General features: G+C 45.1%; 1 protein-coding gene across 8 annotated transcripts in view; it reads right to left on the reverse strand.

The window, feature by feature from the left end:
- The window catches only part of ABI1 (abl interactor 1), a 115,683-nt gene that overhangs the window by 82,507 nt on the left and 13,768 nt on the right, over positions 1-19,408 (reverse strand). For all 8 annotated transcript variants that reach the window (XM_090047398.1, XM_090047394.1, XM_090047391.1 and 5 more), the window contains exon 2: positions 1,761-1,928. In XM_090047398.1, the coding sequence (XP_089903524.1) occupies positions 1,761-1,928 (168 nt within the window). The remainder of the gene's footprint in view (positions 1-1,760; positions 1,929-19,408) is intronic.

Genomic DNA, 19,408 nt, shown 5'->3' on the forward strand with positions numbered 1-19,408 from the left:
TATAAGGAATAAAGAATAAGCTTGTGAGAATCCTACACCCATCCCATGAACCGTATCAGTCTGGACGTCTCACATTCTTTCTATAGCCTTCTTTTACCATTGTTCTTTACCCTGTCCTCCCTTAAAAAAAAAAAAAGCAACCCCTTCTTCAAAATCCTACCATGCTGGGGTTCTTTACTATAATGCCTAAGCCTCAGCCAGACATGGAAGTCTTCTCCCATTTCCCAGATAACCCCCTAAGAAGGTAAACAATGTTGACCTACCACCTCAAGGGTCAAAATGGATAATGAAAATATTTTCAGCAGACTGAACAACCCTCATGCACATTCTGCTATGAAGCAGCTGAAACCTATAGGCACAAAGCAGGGGTAGACAACTTTTTTTGGCCGGAATGCTGAAAAACACCACAATGCCTACCTTGGAAGGTGCCGGGGTGCCAGCATGCCAGAAAAACAAAATGAGGGCAGGGGGTTCATAGCAGGATGCCCTGCTTGTGCCCCTTGCTCTGTACCCAAAGCCCCCCACCCAAAGCCCCTACCCCCCAGCCCTGCTGCTGTGCACCCTGCTGCCCCTGCCCCCCAGCCTGGGCTCTGTGGCTGTCAGCAGCTACCCAGCTTTGGGTAGCTGCTGGTGCCTGGCTGCTCCCAGCAGGGCTTGCAGCATCCCAGCTGCCTGCTGGGAGCAGCCCGGGCTCCCGGCTGGCAGCAGCCACCCAGAGCCAGAGCTGGCTGCAGCCAGAAGGCTACAAACAGCTGTGCTGGGCTCCAGAGCCCCAGTGGGGGAGGGGCCTGAGGCAGCACAACCCTGGTCTCTCCCCTGCTCCCAGCACGGAGCTGGTGACTGGAATCCGGAGCCCAGCACAGCCACTTGTAGTCAGCCTGGGCTCTGGGCAGCTGCAGAAAGCAGCAGGTAGGCTGCAAAACAGCCGTGCTAGGCTCCACAGCTCCAGCACAGCTCCCTGCTGGCAATGACTGCACACACATGGAGCTGATGCCAGAGCTGTGGAGCCCAGCGCAGTTGTTTTGTAGCCAGCCTGGGTTCTGGGCAGCTTCAGCAAGCAGGCTGCAAACAGCTTGGGCTCCACAGCTCTGGCATCAGGTAGAAAAATAAGATGGGCACAGAAGCAGCTGATATTTCAGAAACAAACTTAAAAAGCCAGAGAGGGCACAGTCCAAAGTTGAGATTGGTTTACATTATTAAATAAATTAACAGGTAAATGAGAAAGCTGGGTGTAAGAAGTTCAAAACGTTAATGGGAACACAAGAAAGTATTAGCTAACTATGCCATAAACATACGAAGTACTTTGTTAAAATTGCCGTAACAAGAAGCATCCACCCTGTACTTCATTTAAAATCCAACAGTTAGAAGTTTTAGAGACTGAACTATTTGCTTTAGAGACTAAATACTTAGAGTTAATATAAAATTGAGAGAGAATGAACTTAGTTTCACTTTAATTCCAATTTTTTTTATGAAAGTACCTTTCATAAGGTAAATGCAGTTCTTTTAACACCCGATTAAATGATTCCATAGAAAATTTAATAAAGAAAATCCATGGTAGCTATGCAATGCCCAACAAGGGGAACAGCCACCCAAGTAACTTTTCTTCCCATAATGAAAGACTTGATGACTCAGGCACAGATAACATCTTGGTCATGATGAACTGATCAAGTGCAGGGGGGAGGGGAGGAGGAAAGGAAGGTAGACAGCTAACTCCCCAAGGCTATTTTCTTGTTTTAGCTCAGTTTAAGATGAAAGGTTACCTGGGATATATGATTGATAGAGGACTCCATTCTCCGTAGCTGGGATGCTTGGATGTCCAACAGTTGGAGTACATTGTTGGCCAGTGCATTGATTTGATAAGCAACACTGGCTAGAGATTGGGTTGTGTATGCTTTGGTCTCTTCTAGTGCTTTCCTTTTATCTGGAGCCTGGAAAAAGAAAAGAAAAAAGATTCAAGTTTTTTGGGATTTTTTTTTTTTGGGTATAGCCAGCAGAAATCTTTGTTTTTAGAACTGGTCACCCAAAAGACCTGACTAGAGTATCTTATCTGGCTGGATAATACAGTGTACATCAAGCAGATACTTATAACAAAGAAAATAGCTAAAAAAAAACAAAACATGGTTTGGGTTAAATAAATACATTACATGCCAAGAAGTGATTCTTTCAGTGCAAAAATTACCCTGATTCTCTTGAGCAAAGCTTTTTGACCTGCCTATCCTCTACTTCCAAAGAAAAGGCTCTAATTCCCCAGGCCAGGAGGGGAAGGGAATAAATAAATTTTAAAAATAATAACAATAATAAATAAGTAAATCAATAAATAAATAATAAAATCAAGCTTTCCCTATCTTTTGAGATCATAAATACCAAGACAATAGGAAGGGAAAAAAACATTTTCCCACAGCCGGGTGTCCCCCAAAGCACATGCTCTCTACGAAACCAAACTCACAGCTGTGCTGGCTCTTCATCTCACAGCAAGGGAAGCAGGAGAGCAGCATCAGGAGGTCATGCATATTAGGCTAGGGACAGAAGTTAAACAAATTGGTTTAAACCTGTAACAGGACTGGTTTATGTGCACTCAACTTCTGTTTCCAAATGGCTGAAATTGCTTTAAGATAAACCTGGTTGAACATAATACCAGACTTAACTGATTTGGATCAAACCGGTTTATAGAACTTCTCTCCCAGACCCCTTCCTGGTTTACATTAAATCAGAGTCCGCCAGCATCCCAGCATGCTTTTACGCTCTGGGCTGGGCTGTGCTGTCTGCTCCATAGAGCATGGCTGGCCCCACCCCTGTGCTCCGTAGCCAAATCAGGGGCATGGGTGTGGCCAGCCTGCCTTGCCTGGGGCTGGGGTTGGGGGACTGAGCTTGACCAGCCTGCAGGCACTGCTGAGGGCAGGTGTGGAGGGGCCAGCCCAGGCTGGGCCATGGAGACAGGCCCCTTCCCAGCTGGCTGTGGCTTGGGCTAGGGCTGAGGGAGCCATGTACCCGGATTGCTCCCAGCTCCCTACACACAGGCTGGGCTGGGCTGTCATGGTGCTGCAGGTGGCAGGGAAGGGCCCTGCCCCCATGGCCCGGACCAGTACAACCCCTCTGTGACCACCATCAGCAGCGCCTGCAGCCAGCCCCACTCAGCCCCAGATGAGACAGGCAGATAGCAGGGTCAGCCCAGGCCAGGCCATGGGAGCACAGCCCTTCCCAGCCAGCTGCAGCTCCATGACAGCCTAGTTCAGCATGCATGGGAGGCAGCTGACCAGGTAGCGGCACAGAGGCAATGCCGCTGTGGATGGGCACCATGGCAGCTAGGCTGGACATACTAAACTAGTTCATCGTGCCTACAGCTACCCAGGCCAGCTTGGAGACACCAGCGGGCCCAGAGCCTGGCAGCCATCTGCTGGGAAGATCGTGCCTATGGCTGCCACCACCACCACAGCCCGTCCGTCACTGTGCGGGAGGTGCAGCTGCAGCTGTGGGCACACACGCCCCTGTGGTGGGTGGTTGCTAGGCTCTGCCCAAGCAGCTGCAGGTACAAATGGACTCATCCTGCACAGATAGTCCAGATGCCAAGGCACCCACCTGCAGCTACAGTGGCATCACCTCCACACTGGTGCCTGGCCAGCCACTGCCCATGTGTGTCAGACCAGACTCACAGAGCCACAGCTACTGGGAAGGGCCCTGCCCTGCTATTTACACACTTCACCCAGGGCTGAGCAGGGCCAGCTGTGGGTAGACAGGGCCCTTCACAGCCACCCACAGCTGTACGACAGCCCAGCCCAGCCTGGCCTGGGCTCAGGGAACCAGGAGCAATCCAGAGCACAGCTCCCACGGCCCCAACCCAAGCCCCAGGAGGCTCAGAAGGGCCCTATCCCCATGGCCTGGCCCTGCCCAGCCCAGCCCTTTCACACCCACTCTCAGCAGCACACATTGGCCAGCTTGGCTCAGACCCCCCAAGCTCAGCCCTGGGCAAGGCAGGCAGATGGGAGAGCCATGCCAGCTGGCTCTGGCCACGTCCCCTACCACGAGAGGCCAGCAAGGTAGGAAGTCAAGCAGACCCCAACTGAGGTCCCCATCCTGGTAGGACAGAGGGAAGACAGGGGAGTTTAGTCCCCGTCCTAGCCCCCTCCCCTCACCTGAGGTACTGTCCAGGCTGGTGTCTGGCCATGTCCCCCCCTCAAGAACAAGCCTGGCAGGGGCTGCTTCCCCCCTTCCCCATCCAGGCACACCCTGGCTGAGGTCCCTGCAGGCCAGGGTTGGGGTTTAAACCCCCCCCCACCCAATCATACTTAGCAGCCTGCCAGGGTCCGGCCATGCTCCCCCTCCAGGTCAGTTGCCCTCCAGGCTTGTGGCTGCTGCCAAAGAGAAGAGAGGGTTGCTCTAGTGCCCCCCCACCCCCACCCCAGCTTCTAGCCTGAGCCACTGCAGGCAAGTGCCTGCATTTCCAGAATCAAAAAGTGAATGAACCAATTTGCAAGTGAGTAGACAATCTATGTAGGCTAGACTAACCTGCAAAAACTGAATTAATTCAGGCTGTTTGAATGTCTGTACATAGACACAGAGGGCTCAGACATCCAGAAGCTTCTACAAAATATACAGAGTAATAACACAATCTTTCCCTTGTTGATATTTCCCCAGAAGAAGAGTGTGAAGTATCCTACTGACTACTTTAGCTACACCTTCGCTGCTTCTCCCTGTTATAAACAGCCCCCAACTCTTTTTTTTCTTATGTACATGTCCTCTGCAACCATCTTGTATCTGAAAAATCAAACACCTCTTGTTAACTGATAGTAGGGGCGGGGAGGAAGGAGCGAGAGAGCGAGCGAGAGAACAAACACTAAACAGGCACACTTAAAAGCGATGCCTGCTTTTACAAGTCAGTTGGATACAATGAGGCAGAGGTGTGAACTCATAGTTCCCCTGCAAGATATAGCACAATTTCAGCTTCAAGCCAAACTGAACAAGTCACTCAATCTCCCTCCAGAGCAACAATATGTAAAATACCATGACAGTACTAAAGGAGAAATTTTCTGACAAGGTGAAATGTGTGACAGAGGAAGGCCCGCCAGAAGACAATCTTTTGCCGATACAAGCTCTTTTTTGGGTATTTTATTGATTTAGAGTACCCATCACCTACGCTCAGGGCTGAAAAAGGATTTCTATTCTAAATCCTCTCTTCCAAATCACTTAATATTTTTTCTTCCTAATTTCCACTTACTTTTAAAGGAACATCAAACAAGAAGAGGTAATATTCCACACAATAATTAAAATTGACAAAATTAAGCATAAAAACGTCAAGAAGTTCTGATTTCAGTTTATACTCCTCCCAAGACTAGCGTTACTCAACACTAGCATGTGCAATTCTCATTTTTAAATATTGCATCCTTAACTACTTTGCCATCACAACTTTGTTTAAAATATTCAGTCTAAGTCAGGTTCTTTGGCAAGAAAACCCAATGCAAGTGCTGTAACCCTTTGATTACACAACTGCTCAGAAAGTCAGTGGTATTATGAGGTCAGGTCAACACTTTTTTGCTAGGATATTTAGATCATATTAGAAGCTGATACTCAAAACAGAGGCTGGGGACATGCCATTCTTCATGAGGACAAGCGCACAGTGGAACACCTCTGCAGTGAGGAGCAAAAAGAATCCAAATGTAATCAAAGTGGTTATTGGGAGTGATATAAGAAATATTTGCTTTTAAACAAACGATGCTACTGGCTCCCTGATGCTAGAAGTTTTCCGGTAACTTGAAGCAGTATACGATGTGCTCAAACATGTAGCTTCCTTTGTTAGTGTTAAAATAACTGCTAACACCTTAAAAACCACAAAATTAACAGGTGCCTGTTGTCACCAGCCTTTGCCTTAACATTTGTAACCATTTTCACTACTGCAAGCATCAGTGGCAGCAGCATAGACTTTAAATAAATCAGTCACTGAGATGCCCTGCCCTGCTCTGAGGAGGGCTAGACAACACAAAATAACAATCTGAGAAATACCCCTGCTCCCATCACGATGGGCAGTGATGGAAATGCCACTGTAGTGAGAGTCACTGAAAGCCACAAAGAATGGTTTCTGCTTGGCAGCATCTACTACAATAAACCTATCAGCCTCACTCATACCTCAGAGACTCAGCCATGTGTCTCACTCAGCAGTCCTCTCTCAAGCCAGATCCTTCTCAAGGAGCTCTTTCCCAATTAAGGAGCGGTGGGGTCACAGCAAGTAAGAATATGACACAAAGCTACAGCATGGCCCGTCTGGGTAGTAGCAGTCTTCTCATCTGACATCACCCACAACATCTCTTTATTTCAGCAAGCAGGCAGCTTCAGTCATCAATCAAATGCCTGGCCTTATTACTTTCAATTGTTTGAACACCTGCAACTTATTCATTTGTCCAAATGACATCATGAATATTATATGTATGCAGTCTTTCTTGATGAAGATAGAGACACATCGGTTAGTGCATACTTCACTGGTACCTCAGCTTTCAGGCAAACAGCTAAGTGAAATTTCCCTAACTTGACTGGGAACTACTCATGTCCATGATTACAAAGTTAGAACTCCATAACCTATATTTAATTTTTTTTTTAAATTAAAGAGATGATATCCATTTCCACTTTCAAAAGATTTTAAAAGAAAGAAGTTGAGACAACAGCCTTGCAAAACTACAAAAATGGGTAGGTTTGATACTATCTGGCACTTGTAGCAATTTCTACTTCAAAACAATTGAAAAAAAAATCTAACACATACTGAAATAAAATAATGACAACTCCCTTAACATGGAGATATTATCCCAATTATATGTATGGTGAAACTGAGACACTGGCTAGCTGTGTGACTTCAAATTCACTCAGTGAATCAAGGAGAAACAGAACCCTGCTCTTCTACAACCATTAGACCATCAATCCTCTTCAAGAGAAAGTTTGGACTAGATAATAGTAAAATTACCTTTCAAGTGCTTTGATACTAGACACTAGCATTTTCATATTATCAAGTTCTCTTTCAATGAAGGATCATGTGCAACATATGCACTCTCCTTCTAAAAGAAGGCATTTCAGAGTAAAAGCCAAATGCAAATGGAAATCTCCCACGGACTTCAGCAGGACCACAATTTTATCCTGTGGGGTCCTACCAAACATTGTCCAGGAACAAATTTTCGACTCAAACTAGCTGAGGCAGATTTGGCAAACATACCAAAGATATATTTACAGGCTACCCAAACTGCAATTTGAACTCAGTAGCAGTGCAAGTATAATTAAGATACAACTGCTCAGCTACACATCAGGATTCTTCCTGGTAAGCAGACTATTACTTCTTAAAGATTCAACACAGGATCATAAATAATCCACTTTGTCTCTAGCAAAAGCTACAGGGGGTTGAGAGAAATAAAAAAAGTCTGACACTCAATTTTCTTGTTTAACTTTCTAACTTCAACAAAAACATTTTTCAGTTTAAGATTTTTCAGAAAAACCTCCTTTTCTTGTACCACTACTGATCTGTCCCTTGTCCATTTCTCCTTATGAGACATATAACTAAAACAAAATGCCAATTTAGCTCTCCGCTTACACAGAAATTCAAAATCTGGATATAAACCTCTCCTGAAACTTTAGAAGCTGGTGTTCAAATGAACACTGACTTTCCTATCACTTCATGTGGCACAAGTCTAGATTTGAAAAGGCTGAATATTCCCCATATTACTTTCAGGATTGTAGAAATGCTACTATATTAGATTGGTTCACTCCACCCCAAAGAATTGGCAAAATAAGACAAAATGACGACATCGAGGCCTCGTTCAGCAAAACAAGAGTCAGTATGGCATGAATTTATGGCCTGGAAGAACACACAAGCAAGTCCTATTGATAACCAATCCAGCTTTCTCCAAGCCAGAGATCCTCTATTCCTACTCATAAAACAACAAATACATGGCAAGGACCAACAGGAAAGAAGACAAGCAAGGTGCAAAGGGTCTCATAGGGAATAGTAAAGAGCTTCTAGCTGCTGCTAACAAGGTTGGTCATGTGAACTAAGGTTTTCATTTAAAATTAAAAAGCAGACCCAGCTGTAACTGATATCCTGATTATTCCTATTTTTAGCGGAACTGGAAAAATTCTCCCGTTTCAGATGAATAGTAAATATATACATCCAGGTCAATGAATGGCCTGGAGAATCTCAGCAGTACTGAAACCTGGCAGCTACATGTTGGCATGCACACAGGGGATAAATAGAAAAATTACCTCCCCATCCAGGAAATGGAGTTGTTAGCTTACTAAGCAGCCCCCAAACACCCAGCATTTTTACCAAAATGGCTAAGTACAGATAGTCAAAAAGCCCAAGACTGAATTGATTCAGTCTTTGCAAGTTAGTTTAAGCTGCAAAGACTGCACCAACAAACAAATGAAGACATTCACTTTTGATTCAGGTAATGCAGCCACATGCCTGCAGTGGCTCAAGGCAGAACCAGGAAGTGCTAGAGCACAGCTCTCTGACACATAGCTAGCATGGGCTGTGTGTTTGTTTCCTCTTCCTGCTGCTCCAAGTTCTCTGGGATTTGCAGTCCAGTCACAGAAGCAGGACTCTGCAGGGTTGCTCATCATTTCTTCTTCCTGTTTCCAGGTGCCTCTGGAATTTGTAGTCCACAGTTACAGCCAGCAGTAAGCAAGCAGGGCTGGGCAGCTCTATACTTGGGAGATGGGGAGTTTAACCCCCCCTCCACAGCCCCAGACCCCAACCAGGGTTTGCCTGGGGGGCCAGTGAGCCAGCCCTCACTGCTCCAGCTAGGGAGCAGAGGGTCACAACCAGCCCTGCTCTCTGGAGTAGGCAGCACAGCACAGCCCACCTCAGGTCTGCAAAGCATGATGGGATGCTGGGGGACTCCAGTTTAACTTGAACCAGGAAAGGGTCAGGGACAGAAGTTTCATAAACTGGTTTGACCCAAATCAGTTAAGTCTGATACTACATTCAACCAGATTTATTTTAAACCAGTTTTGGCCATTTTGAAGCTGGTTTATGTGCACTGAACTTCTGTTCAGTTACAGGTTTAAACTGGTTTCTGATCACTTAAGCCAGTTTATGTGCAACTTCTGTCCCTAGCCAATGTGGCATTTTAAGGCCTCCAAGACGAGCTTAAAAAGTTTCCATCAAGCTGCTCCCTCATCTCAGTGATGAGGCTTTTACGAACATGGAAAGCTGGACTACAGTTTTAAAAAGTTTTATTCTTCTGATTATTGTTGGCAGTAGGCCTTGGAATTTCTAAGTGTTGCAGCCTATGTTCAGCTTGGTCTAAGCATTCTGCATCCATGTTTCAGTAATGGTGTCTCAGAGGTTTAATTATCCCCATTCATACTAGATAATGTTTACTTACTACAAGCCAAAAGTCCAATTTGAACGGAATATTAGCAACTGTAAATCCAGAGGTCATTTTAAATAATTGAGGAGCTACCTGCTGAATTGGGTAGGTGGCCCATGGAAAAAGGCTTCCTTTTAGTCATATTTCATGCTGCTTTTTAAAATACTTTGCATACAGGTTGCACTGTAGAAGTCACGTTTATCGGTTACTGACAGCAAGTTATTTTATCATAACCTCAAATCTATAATAATGGAAAAAGGAAGAAAGTCAGATCACAACAGCAGCAAGCAAAAGCTTTTCTACACTAGAGGAAACTTCCAGGCACTGACTAACAGTAAGTTATTCAAAGAGATTTAAACAGAATAGCTGACTGAGGATGTTAGTAATAAAGTGCTTACCAGTCAGCACCAGTCTCTCAGGATGGGTGAGAGTACTGTACAGCCTTAAGGTACACCCATCACTCCAACTGAGGGAGGGAAAAGGGCATTCATTATCCAAAAGATTGACTAGAAAAAATTTAAAAATTTATGAATGGGTGTTGCTTACTCAGAGGGGACAGCAGCAGTGGCAGGAAGACAGGGGAGTTAGAGGCATCAAATGGCTCCTGGAAAGTATTTACTGTTCTGTTCTTACCTAGCAACTAAAGCTGAGATTCTGATGTATAAATTGCACAACATCTCAGACAAGGCCATTATTTGTTTAAAGAGGGCCCCCAAAATTAAGTGCCTAAATCCACTTTTACCTACCTAATACATAACATTATCTACTAGTCCTGAGCACAGATCTGCTTAGAAGTATTAAGCACTTTTGAAAAACAAATGAGGAAACTTAAAAAACCCAGGCTTAGGCAACCCTCATCCTTTTTTAGATCATCTCAACCCTCATCTTGATTAGCATCCCCAAGTACCCACAAAAAAAAAAATCCCAGCAAGCACAGAGTAGGCAAATTTTATATAGAATTGTATAGGTCATGATTTTGCCTGGATCCTAGCTATTGACTCCATGTAGCATCTTTGCCTAGCATCCCCACAGTTATTACCATCAGTGTTAGCAGTGGTGGGAAATCCTAGTGGGCAGAACCTGATAACATTGTGGCCCACTTGCTGTGTCATTCTAAGAGGATATAAATATTTACATGCCAAGCTCACGCAGGCCTTTAATTACCAACTTGAACTTTATAAATAGAATGACTTCAAATTAAACAATTCAGTTTGGAGGGCTACACTGGCTCTAGAAGTTTTTCCTGGGTATTCCACCAAAGTCCCTCCCCATCCTCTAACTACACCAGATCAGTGCCTGTCTTTTTATGTTCCCCTAAGAAGCACAGAAAAAGAGAAAAGAATTGAAACCATGAGATATTAGTGGATTAATTTTGTAATCAATCAGCCAAGCATTTTTAGCACTAAGTTACCTAAACTCAGTGAACACAGTAGCACATATTTCTTGCCTGGCATTCTTTCCCCAAGGGAAAAATACTTCGCTTTTTCATGGGCATGGGAAAGAGAAAAAAGAGAGATGTTACCCAAATACACGTTTCCCTCCAAATCCTGCAGTGAGGCCTCAAAAACTTTAACACTCAGAGATTGCGTATTCCAATAATAAAAGGGATGTTAGAGGGAATTTAAAAAAGAGAATGCCATAATAAATTTCCAAAGTACAGTCAGATAGCAGAAGTTTCCTCAATAACAGGCCCAGGTTTTCATGGGAGACTTCAATCACCCTGACATCTGCTGAAAGGGCAATACAGCAAGCAGTGCACAGGCAATCCAGGAAGTTTTTGGAGAGTGTTGGGCGCAACTTCCTAGTGCAAATGTTGGAGAGGCCAACTGGGGGCTGTGTTCTTCTCAGCTTGCTGCTCACACACAGGGAATACTTGGTGGGGCATGGAGAAGTGGAAGGCAACTTGGGCGGCAGCAATCATGTGATGATTCAGTTCAGGATCCTGAGGAAAGAAAGGAAGGAGAGCAGCAGAGTCAGGACCCTGGACTTCAGAAGAGCAGAAACTGACTCTCTTAGGGAACCGATGGGCAGGATCTCCTGGGAGGCAAGTCTGAAGGGAATCCAGAACAGCAGGTTGTATTTAAAAAAAACCAAAACAAAAACAAAAGCACCTTAGTGAGGACACAGAATTGAACCATCCCAGCACAGAGGAAGACTAGCAAGTATGGCAGCAGATCAGCTTGGCTTAGAAGGGAACTCTTCAGTAAGCTATCACACAAAAAAAGGGAAGCTTACAAAAAATAGAAATTTGGAAAAACTACTAGGGTGGAGTACAAGAGTACTGCTTAGGCACGCAGGGATGAAATCAGGAACACCAAAACACAACTGGAGTTGAAGCTAGCAAGGGAAGTAAAGGATAACAAGTAGAGGTGCCGATATAAGGAAGACTGACAGCATCAGCAAACAGCTTTTTTTGGGCTGATGTGACCATAATGTTGCCAATAAATGTCCCGTGCATGCACGCAGCCACAGCACATTATGTAGGTAGCCAGGAGCGCAGGCCAGCAGTATGGAGAGCAGCTGGGTCTGGCTGGTAAGACTGTTGTGAGGGAAGGACCAAGGGTGGGGGACCAGATCAAAGCCCAGTAGCAAGGGAGTGGGGCTGGCGCTACTCAGCTGCAGCCAAACTTAGGACGGAGCCACAAGCAACTTGTCCAGTGCCTGTGGGGGTGTGGGCAGTTCCCGCCACTGCACACACCCTGGGAGGGCATCAGGAGGATATGCCTCCAGATCTGCATGGGTCGGGGCCAAGGGTGGGCAGAACTACAAGGAATTTGGACGGGGCTGCAGCTCCCTCCTGTAGCCCCCCTCCCAGCATTGCCACCACCTGCCCTGAGCGCAGCCCGGCCCAATCCCCACCGGGAATAGTACAGTACCACCCCGGCCCCAGCCTGCAGTGGCAGGCCACCTTTGCCCCGCGCACAGATCCAGGGTTAAATGCCCCCCATGCCCTCCCAGGGTAGGTGCAGTGGTGGGAGCTGCTCCCCACCCCCCTCCTCTGCCAGCCACTCATGGCTCCATCCCAGTCTCAGCCCCAGCTCCAGTCCCACCCCCACCGTGGTTGCCTCAATCTATTCACCCCCACCCCCCATGCCCATTCCCTCCCCACTTCTCCCACAACAGACTTACTAGCTGGAAGCCACTCTCTATGCTGCCTGGCTGCATATCGGAATTAGATCGGTATCAGCCAATATGGCTCACTAAAACTTGGCCATCGGTATTGGCCAGAAAACATATCTATCAGTGCATCAGTAACAAGGGTTTCTACAAGTAATGTCAGCAACAAGGGGAAGATCAGGGAAAGTACGAGTCCCTTACTGAATACGGGAGATAACCTTGTTGTCCTAGGGGCACAAGCATGGGGGCACCCAGGCAGCAACAGCTGCAGAAGAACCCCACGCTGGTCACAGGTAGCACCAGCGTGTGGAAAGAGACCCCACTCCAGGAAGAGCAGGGAGAGACAGAAGGCAAGGGACACTACTCACACCAGGCACATACCGACCAGGTCGGGGAGGAGAATTAGCCAAGAGAGGCATAGGAAGCTCTGAACAGGGCAGAGAGTGGAGCAGCATCGATGGATGCAGCCAGGCACAGGCTTTAGGACAGAGCAAGTTTTAGTAAGGCGGTTCACCCCGATCTTTAATTTTTCTCACATATCTGCCTTTTTTTCCCCCTTCCTTTGTGTTCTTCCCTTTTGTTTCCTATTAGCCTGTGCCTACTCCTCAGTTGTCTTCTGTTTTAATTTTTCTTTATATTTCTCATTTGGCTAGCTACCCTTCATTCAGGGATCCGGACAACAGCCATACACCAAGGATAGCTCGCATGAAGCAGCAGACATCTGGCCAAAAGCAAGAGGGACTCACAAAAGAGGGGAATAGCGAACGGATCCACAGTCTATTAGGAGAAGGAGAAGGGGGCCCAATACTGGAGACTATGCGATGGCCAAGAGTCATCAAGACTGGAGGGCCAGCCACATCAAGATCAGGTGGACGGTAGGAGGCTGGCGTATAAGAAGGGTGTAGGGGAGGTGAAGCCCTGCAAATATCCATTTGGAAGAACAACTAACCTCGAGGGACCGCTAACGGGAGACCTCACCACTGAAGAAACATTCAAAGTCACGGCAGGAGAGTTCTGGGGTCCTCCCTGGGGTGATCGGGGTCCCTTTCAGAGGTTATGCGACGCTTTCTTGCGCCCATCACCAGGCATCTGTGCCAAGGCAGCACGTGACTGGATACTCAAAGCAAAGCGGGCACACTACTGATAGATGATAACGCCATTTTTTACCTCAGTCTTCACAGGCAAGGTCAGCTCCCAAGCTACTGCACCTGGCAGTTTAGGAAAGATGTGACAGCAGCTGACAACGGCAAAAGAACAAGTTTAGGAACTATTTAGAAAAGCTGAATGTGCGCAAGTCCATGGGGCTGGACGCAATGCACCCAAGAGTGGTGAAGGAGTTGGCTGATATGATTGCAGAGCTGCTGGCCATTATCTCTGAAAACTTGTGGCAAATGGGAGATGTCCCAAATGATTTGAAGAGGGAAAACATAATGCCTATATATTTAAGAAAGGGAAAGAAGGGGATCCAGGGAACTATAGACCAGTCAGTTCACCTCAGTCCTTGGAAAAATCATGGATCAGGTGCTCAGGGAATCCATTTCTAACCACTTGGAAAACATGATTAGGAACAACCAGTATGGATTTATCACAGACAAGTCAACCTGGCTGCCTTCTATGATGAGAAGACTGGCTCTGTGGATGCAGGGAGAGCAGCGGATGTGACATACCTTGACTTCAGCAAGGCTTTTGATACCGTCTCCCACAACATTCTTGAAGAAAACTAAGAAACTCTGGGTTGGATGAATGGACTGTAATTAAAAAAAAGAAACTAAACAAACTGGCTGGATTGTCAGGCTTAAGGGGTAGTAATCAATGGCTTAATGTCTAGTTGGCAACCAGTGTCAAGTGGAATGTCCCAGGGGTTGGTCCTGGGGCCATCTTTGTTCAATATCTTCATCAATGACCTGGAAGATGGAATGGAATGCACCCTCAGCAAATCTGCAGATGACACCAAGCTGAAGGGAGTAGTATATGCTGGACGGTAGGGCTAGGATTCAGAGAGACCTCAACAAATGGGAAGACAGGACAAAAAGAAACGTAATGAGATTTAATAAAAGGAGAAGTGCAAAGTCCTGCACTTTGAACAGAAAAATCCCACGACTGGTACAGGCTAGGGACTGACTGGCTAAGCAGCAGATCTGCAAAAAAGGACTTGGGGTTTACAGTGGACAAGAAGTTAAATATGAGCCAGTGTGCCCTTGTTGCCAAGATGACTAGTGGCATATGGGGCTGCATTAATTGGAGCATTCCTGAAAGATCAAGGGAAGTGATTATTCTCCTCTATTCAGCAGTCATGAGGCCATATCTGGAGTACTGTGTCCAATTTTAGGACCCCACTACAGAAAGCATGCAGACAAATTGGAGAGAGTCCAGCAGAGGGCAACAAGTGGCGAGGGAGCTAAGGCACATGATTTCTAAGGAAAGCCTGAGGGAACTGGGTTTATTTAGTGTGCAGAAGACAAGACTGAGGGGGATTAAATAGCAGCCTTTAACTACCTAAAATGGAGCTGAACTGTTCTCATTGGTGACAGATGACAGAAGAAGGAGCAATGGTCTCAGGTTCCAGCAACAGAAGTTTAGGTTAACCATTAGGAAGAAACCTCTCACTAGGAGGGTAGTAAAGCACTAGGATCAAGCTAACCAGAGGGGTTGTGGAATCTCCATCCTGGGAGGTTTAAGACTCAGAAAGATGAAGCTTTGGCTGGGATAATCTTGTTGGGGGATGGTCCTGCTCTGAGCAGGTGGTTGGACTAGATTTCCTAAGGTCCCTTCCAACCCTAATTTTTTATGCTTCACATCTACCTACATATCATATAGAAAGATTTCTCTCATCTGCACATTAGCTATGACTAAGCTCTGTATACATTAGTTAAGGAAAAAAATCAGTATTTAGTTACTAAGGGGGTGGGGATCTTTAAAGACAGTTAGACCAACACATTCAATAGTACTATTGAATGCCATCTTCAATTCCAAACCCTCACCCTGTATATTGGGCTATACCCTACACATGACTGGGGGCCTAACAAACTTTAAATTTAAACACACTTTGAGAGGCAAGATGAGAAACAACAAGATTTAGAGCAAAGGATCAAATTCCAACTTTAACTTCACTCTGGGGCATTCAGGTGTTGCAGCTAATTTTGTTCTGAATCTTGCACCCTGGGGAGCTGCCATACTAGTCACAACTAGAGTAGTGAGGATGGAACATCAGCCTTTTTAAAAGGAGTCAGTTGAAAGCAATTAGGCTGAAAACCAGGCCCCTTATGACAACAACTGCATGCAAAAAGAGATGTCCATTACTGACTCATGAATTGGAACAAGCATCCCAGGACATCAAGATTCTTATGGGAAGGGGAGCCCAAAGCAAGTCAATGAGAGCTGTCACGCTACAGGAAGAACTTCACAGACAGGTTTTCTAGCTCTTGGCACACTTTCTGAAGTCAAGAAACAGCTGACGAGCAAAATGGCTACAATGCAAGCAGTGTTTCTGCATGAAGGAAAAACTGCTGCCAATCACAAGAACCATAAAAGAAATTGCCTGGATTATAAATAAAGCTTTACAAGAAATTCCTGAATACCAGTGTCAAAAACTCTGTGAAACATTAAAGGGTAAACTTCTGTTCTCACATCTGTGCAGTCCTATGTAACTATATAAATACCACCAATTTAAAATTTCCATGTGATCAAATAAAGAAGCTATGTGGTGTATATCTGCATTTCAAGTGTTTTACCCACCTATAGCCAGGATTAACCTGTTACATTGTCCATTCCCCAGATTCTAAACACTTTTTCCCCACATTATGAAAATAAAGGGATTTGTCCATTCCAAAGGTTCCAAAAAAAAAAAAAAAAAAAAAAAATCAAGGGCCCTTCCAAGAGTCCTTTGATAATTCCCCTCTTTCTTTTAAGCCTTAAAACTCCATCTTATTCATCTTTGTTGATCACACTTTAGGCCATACCAAGATGAGTGTGGCCCTGTTGTATGTGGCACTGAAGACATCTGTGGTGCAACATTCAGCTGTTCTCTGTGCTGCAATGTAGCAGTGTGGGGAGTTTTTTGACCCTGGGATCTCCTGTGATCAGAAAAACTCACACAAAAAAGCAAAGCAGCGCATATGGGAGCAGCACATACCACCCCAAACCAGAGCCTGTCCAGCCAGAACCATGCTCCAGCTGCTGGCCAGGCTTCGAGAGGCAGGATCACCACCGCTGCTACTCCAGAAGGCCCCTAGGACTCCAGGTAAGAGGTCCTGGGGCCAGCCCAGTGTTGGCCCCAGCCTCCCCTACTCCACCCAGAGTAACCATGCCATGCGCCAGAGGGTGCGTGACACAGGCATTCCCTGGGTACAAGCAACATCGCCACCACAAGGTTTGCCACTGCTTCTTATCACCGAGGAAACAAACCTCCATACTCATGTGAATGTGGCCATAGTGAGCAAGAGTCTCTTCACAGGGGAAGGGCTGTACACCATTTAGATCATTCGTTCCCAAACTTTTTCAGTCAATGAAACAGTGAAAACCCTTAATACTTCCTAGACTGCTACACCCCCTCAAAACTTTAAACTGAGAAGAGACAGGTGTGCCAACACACTCAACAGCTTGGGAAACACTGACAGCTTTAAATACAAAACCAACATATTCTATTCCAGCAAGAAACCAACTAGTGCAAGCCCTGGAGCACTGATGCAGCAATGGATCCATCATTATGTGAACTACTTAATAGCTTTAATTTCCAATTGGATACAAGGCACAGGTCTGTGTAGTACTCATGGCAATAAAGGCCTGGCTTATACTAGGACTTACTGCTTTCAGATGTAGAAATAGCTAGATGAAAGAAATCTACCACGGTCTTTGCTTCTACCCAATTAGCTAACAGCAGCTAGCATGGTCACAAGTAAAGGCAGGTTTGGCCACCTTAAAAACTGCCATATTACTTGCTAGCTCTTGCAAATATGTAGTTACTTCAGCCAGTAATCTGAAGAATTAATTTGGAAGTGTTAGTATTTGATCCTATGGTTAGTACCAGAACTAAGTGCTTAAATGCAAAGGATCAGACTTCTCAACAGTGAGCACCATCTAACTAAGTCTAGCCAGGAGTAATACTCAGGTTTTCCAGAGAGCACAGCAAGGTTTGGGAAGAAGAAGTCAGCCAAGGGAGAGCGTGCCATCATTCCCTCCATACTCAATTTGCCTGCCAGCCATTAGTCCACAGTATGAAAATAATTAAAGAAAAACAAAAAACAAAAAACTCAAGTTACAAACATATCCCAAAAAGCATCCAAACCCAATGACATTGAATACATTCAAAGAAACCAAACCAGCCGTAAATTAAGTTATCAGACAAACAGATTCTGAGGGAAACAGCTTTAAATTCTGATATCCTCATTATAACAGCCTGGACTGCAGGAAAAGCTAGAATTCCTTTAATCACTACAGCAGTAGTAACCACCAGTGTATACAGTTTATAGATGGATGTTTAAGGAAACAACAGCCATTAAAAAGGCCCTCCCAAGTCTTCTAATCCCTGTTAAAGTTAAATTGGCACTTGACCTGCAATTATAAGACAATGCTCTCCCACCTATACTAGCAACAACAAAAAGGAAAAACTCAGTTGCACGTATCCCCAATAGTGCCAAGAAAGCATAATGCCCTGTCTACACTGACACCAGTTTGACACTTCATGTGGCCCAGTTCCAAAAAGTGAGAAAACTATGTTAGAGTAAGCAAATTTGTTTTCTTCCTTTTTAAACTTCAAGACAGCTCTGCCCATGCCCTATCCCTACTATACTGTCTAAATCACATGTGTACGTTCCATGAAAATCTAGGCAGCTGTCCTTGACTCTCTCAGTAGAATACAGCAAGGTCAAAGGACATGCACACAGATCAGCAGCAAGTAATACACTCTGGCACGTCTTTCTGCTCAAAAGCCTGTTGGTCCTATCTACAGTGCAGATGGGCTCTAAGCATTCCTAGCAACCTGCATGTCACTTAAGGCTGCTGACAAAAGGTCAACTACCACAGAGTTTATCACATGAATAATGTAATCCAGGCTAGGGCTACAGAGTGAACTCGTTAAAACTTCTGTTGTAAGCACAAAATAAATGTTTGTATCAGTAGCCAAATAAATTATATAGAAAGTTTTATCAAAGCAAAATCATAGTTTGGCATAATCTAAACAAACATTTAATAGTGTTAACATGCAAATCAAGTACTATATAAACGAAAGAGAGACAGGTCTCATAAAACAGGGCCTAACCATTGAAAAATATGCAAACAAAGTTGACAGCTAAGGATTCCCTCCCACTCTCCCCTGAACACTTCTCACAAAGAGAATCTTTCCATCTAGTCAATTTCAAAAATTGAAGAGCAAAAATACTTCTCTGTTGCACACAGCAGCATCAATTCCGCATCCACTTCACAGGAAATATTTTCTCACTGTTACACATGGCCAAATTTGGTGCTCTTCAGCCTTATAATATTACATCTTCTTTTCTTCTATTTTTGTATAATTAATTCCCCATTTATAGCTGACCCTAGTTATGAGTGAAACTAATGCTTTCCACTCCTTACTTTGGGATGATCCCAGTCTTCCAATACGTACACACACCCACCTGCATAGGTGGCTTAATACATGGGCCAGTGAGGCCCAGGCCCTGAAAACTAGAGACCCCCAGATGCCTACCTGTCGTACCTCAGTTCATTGTTGCCAGTTATAGAATAATTATTCTTCAATTTTGACCCAGTTCTCACCCTAACCGGTCAGTGAGTGAATGAGCAAAATAAAGCAAAGAAGATGACTTATCTGCATGTTTATTGGCATATTGAGAAATATGCAAATAAGTCCTATTATTATTATTATTTACTTTACACTGCTTACCATAACTCATCAGTGAGAACTGGATCACACACCTTTGCAACATTAGCACCAGGAGGGTAAGAAGTTCCTCCCC

Source organism: Crocodylus siamensis, chromosome 5, assembly GCF_052110815.1.
Source record: "Crocodylus siamensis isolate JL-2025a chromosome 5, ASM5211081v1, whole genome shotgun sequence".
NCBI classification, from domain to species: Eukaryota; Metazoa; Chordata; order Crocodylia; family Crocodylidae; genus Crocodylus; species Crocodylus siamensis.